Below are 5,076 nucleotides of genomic sequence, written 5' to 3'. Positions count from 1 at the left end.
AATCTGAAGCAAGCATAACATACTCCTGCTATAATGCTTATTCACTTCAGCCATTTCAACAACCCAGTTCTAGTCTAGCAATTAATTGAATGTATTTGGGCGAAACCCAGAGGATAGTGTTTAACTACTAAAAAAGGTAGACAAAATGGCATTGCCACAAGCAGCACCGCAGATAATTGAGGAGCGATGCAAGACTGCCCTCATAGGTCACCATCTGCACAGGTTCGCTTCACACCGTTCACAGCGTGGTTGCCACGGGACCAAAACAGCTGAGCCTCATTGCTTCAACGCTCTTGGTTGTGGAAATATTCCCCATATGCCGGCTACTTTCTGCATCTACATCCTATCGCAGTCTACCTTTAAAACACTTTCCAAGTAGAGCTTGATGGTCATTAATGAAACTATTACATCAAGCAAGTTTAAAGAAACAGGCCATAAACATTTTCTCCCTCAACTTTATTACATGAAAATGTACAGAGGTTAACGGTAAGACTTCTGGTAGCGGGCACGGGCTCCTGGTCCACCGAACTTCTTGGACTCGCAGCGACGAGGGTCGGCAACCAGCAGGGTCCTGTCGTACTGGATCAGGATGTCCTTGATCTCCTTCTTGGAGGCCTCATCCACATCTGGCGGGATATTAAAAGGGCGGGTTAGTTATTGAACCATTTTTCTTGACCAAATGGAAACGCAGCAATCATGCACCCACCATCATCCGAAAGGGATTAAAACCCAACATAGCAATATTGCTTCCTGCAAAAATTTGTCCAAAGTAACACTCAAATATTTTATCAACAGAGGCAATATTCCATTGAAAACAAGATTATGCATTATTTCGTGTACAGTAAAATTATTCTCTTACATTTCTGGTAGTATGCGACCAGGGCTTTGGAGATGGACTGACGAATTGCTGCAAGGAGAAGAAGGCACAGCGTAAGACAAACGGACATATTCAGTCAAGTACAGTTATTTCAAATCAAGGCATCAGTTTCTACTGAGATGATATAGCTAAACTGAAGTAGAGCAGTTGTAAAAACAAGTCACCATAGATCTGTGCTACATGTCCACCACCCTTCACTCGGACTCGGATGTCAACTCCAGCAAAACGCTCCTTGCCCAGCAACAGCACTGGCTCCAGCAGCTACAACAGAGAGGAACTTTGTCAAGGACGCACACAATGTCTATATCCTTCAGACACACATGCAGCAAGTAAACACAACCAGACATTTAGCTGTATGAAGACCCATGTTGAACTTGGGCTTAGTAAACCAACAGCAGCTCTAAAGAAGCCACGGTACACATACATGAAATAGTTAGCAACTCTTTCCTAAGGGACAAATTCACTAGAAGGGGACTGGTCCAACTCAAGGTGTCAAAATGCATCCCCTCACCAACAAAATGCCTTCCCCCTCATGACCCTCCACTTGTACAGTAAATAAACAGACCCCCCCCCCCCCCCCCCAGAATTAACTCAATAATGTTTGCTGCAAATGACAACCCTGTGTTTCCAAACGTGGATATCGACTGCCACTTCACCATGGTTTGTGGCACAGTCAATGCTACAGGTCTATGAGCCAGAAGGTTGGGGGTTCACTGACTACCAGGCAAGCTCTTCTCTCCCTGCCAGTCACATTACACTAAGATCAGAGCCAGCTGCAAACAATCAGCTAGTGGTAAACAGACTAAACATTTTGAAGCCATATTTATAAATATTTAAAATAGAGTGCCTTTGGAAAGTATTCAGACAAATGGACTTTTCCCACATTTTGTTACGTTACAGCCCTATTCTAAAACGGATAAATAAAATTCTCAGCAATCTACACAATATCCCATAATGACAAAGCAAATTTCTGCAGCATTGAAGACGGCAAAGAACACAGTGGCCTCCATCATTCTTAAAATGGAAGACGTTTGGAACCACCAAGACTGTTCCTAGAGCTGGCCTGCTGGCCAAACTGAGTAAGCAGTGGAGAAGGGCCATGGTCAGGGAGGTGATCAAGTACCCAATAGTCACTGACAGAGATCTAGAGTTCCTCTGTGGAGATGGGAGAACCCTCCAGAAGGACAACCATCTCTGCAGTGCTCCACTAATCAGGCCTTATAGTAGAGTGGCCATACGGAAGCTACTCCTCAGTAAAAGGCACATGACAGTCCACTTGGAGTTTGCTAAAAGGAACCTAAAGACTCAGACCATGAGAAAGATTATCTGGTCTGAAACCAAGATTGAACTCTTTGGCCTTAATGCTAAGTGTCACGTCTGGAGGAAACCTGGCACCATCCCTATGGCAAAGCATGGTTATGGCAGCAACATGCTGTTGGGATGTTTTTCAGCAGCAGGGACTGGGAGACTAGTTCTGAGTTCAGCAAACTTCAGAGTTCCTTGATGAAAACCTGCTGCAGATGGCTCAGGACCTCAGACTGCGGCCAAGGTTCACCTTCCAACAGGACAATGACCCTAAGCACATAGCCAAGACAACGCAGGAGTGAATATTCTAAAATCTCCATAAAAACAACGCGATTTCAGTTTCCTTCATGAAAATGTGTAGCCGGACAACATACCAGGGAAAATTGTTAAATTTACCGGACATCCAAATGTATTCAGATCCGACCTGGCACAGCCAGCTTCAATACAGAAGGGATATTGGCCAAATGGGAAAACATCATTCCTTGTGTGTTTCGATTGTAGCATATGCCAAACCTTACACACTATTTTTTGTATTGTTTTTAAGGCTACTTTCAGTTCAGCTGGCAGATTTGAGCACTAAATGTATCAGGGATTTGCACACATAGGCGTCATAACACACTGGGGTTATTCCTAAAAAAAAAACTAGGACTAACCCCAGAAGACAGCGAGATATGCCGGTGGCATGCTACGACACCAACATGCATTTCTTTATGGCAGAAGGCTATTGCATCTACAGATAGACGCAAAGGAGGCTTATGCATTAATTTTCAAACAGAATATATATCATTGTTTTTATTCAAAGAATTAGATTATGGGGTAACACTGGAGGCCTGAGTGTTCCTCACCTCAAGTTCACCTGTCAGTCAGTTGGCGCACCACCTTCATATCATAGGCCTGCATTAGCTAAAGCTTAATAATAGCCACACCATTCAACACTGTTTTATTGTAATATCAAAAGTCAAGGTATTGTTCATAAAGATATCAGCAGAAGAGCAAATCCCTTATTTTGGACAACAGTCCATTTAAATCTGCCTTTAAGGACTCACCTTGTACTGGAGTGTGGCTGGCTCAATCATCTCAAGGGGTCTGCCATTCACCTTGATAAGGCCATTCCCCCTCTTGCAGTGAGCAACAGCGGTGGCTGTTTTCTGCAAAGAGATGTGTAACCTTTATTTAACTAGGCAAGTCAGTTAAGAACACATTCTTATTTACAATGACATGGGAACAGTGGGTTAACTGCCTTGTTATGGGCAGAACGAGATTTTTTTTTAGACCTTGTCGGTTCAGGGATTCGATCCAGCAACCTTTCAGTTACTGGCCCAAAACTAACCACTAGGCTATCTGCCGCCCCAAAATATACAGAAATGTTCACAACCATTTGCTAGGTTTTCACTAATTACACGTGCACTTTTCTATGAAGCAGGTGTGGCTAAACAGAGCATTAACAATACAAACAAATGTTTTACACCCCCAAAAAAGGCATTCAGGGGATTGCTGATTAACAGTACTATTATAAGCAACACTAATTAGCCAGCCAATGTATTAACCAAACACTGAGGTACATCATGAGGGATGAGTGGACCAAGTCATGGCAACTCGCTAGCTACAGTACAATTAGTTAAAGACGATGTAATAAAAAATAAATAAACACGACTCTAGTTTAACTAATGCAGTATTGTGGCATAATAAATCAGCGAACAAACGTTAGCTACCTCACAACATCAAACAATTGGCGTTGATTTAGCTGAACATTCTTTCCGGAATAAAATTAGCTACATGATTAACGCAGCTAGCAGGCCGCAACATTTATAGCTATTCATATCAATATGCCACTGGCTGCAATCAAGGCAGATTTAGACGTTTGACAATAAAGTTGTCAAATTGACGGTCACTTACATTTCCAAATGTATAATTTGGGGGGGGGGGGGGGGGGTCAAATACAAATTGCTGGTCTATTTGGCTAACATGGCTGAACTAGCTAGCTAACGTCAGTTTGTTGGCTCAACACGTGGAATAAATTCAGAGTTTACTCACTTTGCGTCCGAAAACCTGGACAGATTGCAGAGGACCTTTGGCCGGCATGTTTCTGAAACAATTAAATCACAATGATTACCTTCAAAAAATAATTTATAGATTATGTTTTTGCATTTGTAACTGAGCTCAAGCGGGAACATACCGTCTTCAGCTTTAGTGCCGTACGAAAAGACCGAAAGGGGGTTTCATACACCGAAAATCAGGGGCAGTAGCACGACAGTTTGTGGCTTTGCAATGCATTTACGACAATTGCAGGCAGAGAGAAAAAGCCGATAATCTGGTCTGAAACTTCTCCACAATTAATTTTTATTTTGTAGCAACAAAATGTATCACGTATTTTGATAATTTAAGTAAAATATTTGTATTTTACATGTTTAATTAATTTAGTCATAATGTCAATTTGGCCCATGAATTTACATTTTTGCTAAATTAGAAATTCATGGCCCAAATCATTTACATTGTCGGAATGAATTATGGTTGATTAATTAAACATTGTCTGTCAGAAGAAAAGAAAAAAAAAAATATATATATATATATAGTCTGACTGAAAAATATTTATGTCCAGAAGAGGCCACTGTACGAACACGTTTTTCAGAGGATGAAAGAAATTGTAGATTAACTCTTTGGTTTCCCACTTTCCGCGCCACAGAGGCGCTGCATTTCAAACACATTAATAGACACACCCTCCATTTACCCTCGCCTTTTTCCCTTGGGGGAATCCCCGAGGCCGTCTTTGCTGTCCAAACAATTAGCAAAGCAAGGTAAATTAGCAATTTAAGACCCTTAGCCCTCGTTTGTGATCATACAACTCCTTCCCTCTGGACGCTGAAACGCCCCATAATTAAATTCGCGATGATTTC

The 5,076-nt window shown here is 41.9% G+C and overlaps 1 protein-coding gene across 1 annotated transcript; it reads right to left on the bottom strand.

Moving 5' to 3' along the window:
- Window positions 1-437: 437 nt before the first annotated feature.
- Window positions 438-4,395, bottom strand: LOC139392688 (small ribosomal subunit protein uS9). Its single transcript, XM_071140857.1, has 6 exons — window positions 4,359-4,395; window positions 4,217-4,268; window positions 3,229-3,330; window positions 1,042-1,138; window positions 860-907; window positions 438-626 (listed from the first exon to the last, which is right to left on the bottom strand). The coding sequence occupies exons 2-6, from the start codon at window positions 4,262-4,264 to the stop codon at window positions 481-483; spliced, it is 441 nt and encodes a 146-aa protein (XP_070996958.1). The 5' UTR covers window positions 4,265-4,268; window positions 4,359-4,395; the 3' UTR covers window positions 438-480.
- Between the last annotated feature and the right edge of the window lie 681 nt (window positions 4,396-5,076).

Source organism: Oncorhynchus clarkii, chromosome 33 (genome assembly GCF_045791955.1).
Source record: "Oncorhynchus clarkii lewisi isolate Uvic-CL-2024 chromosome 33, UVic_Ocla_1.0, whole genome shotgun sequence".
In the NCBI taxonomy this organism is placed as follows: domain Eukaryota; kingdom Metazoa; phylum Chordata; class Actinopteri; order Salmoniformes; family Salmonidae; genus Oncorhynchus; species Oncorhynchus clarkii.
The sequence above is the reverse complement of the archived record's forward strand: the minus strand, read 5'-3'. Positions and strand labels throughout refer to the sequence as shown.

Excerpts from the sequence above, each read along its gene's own strand:
- LOC139392688 (XM_071140857.1), bottom strand. The coding sequence starts at position 4,264 with ATGCCGGCCAAAGGTCCTCTGCAATCTGTCCAGGTTTTCGGACGCAAA. Across the intron at positions 1,139-3,228 it reads CAGCCACACTCCAGTACAAG|CTGCTGGAGCCAGTGCTGTT; the intron begins GTGAGTCCTTAA and ends TCTCTGTTGTAG. Across the intron at positions 908-1,041 it reads ACATGTAGCACAGATCTATG|CAATTCGTCAGTCCATCTCC; the intron begins GTGACTTGTTTT and ends TTCTCCTTGCAG.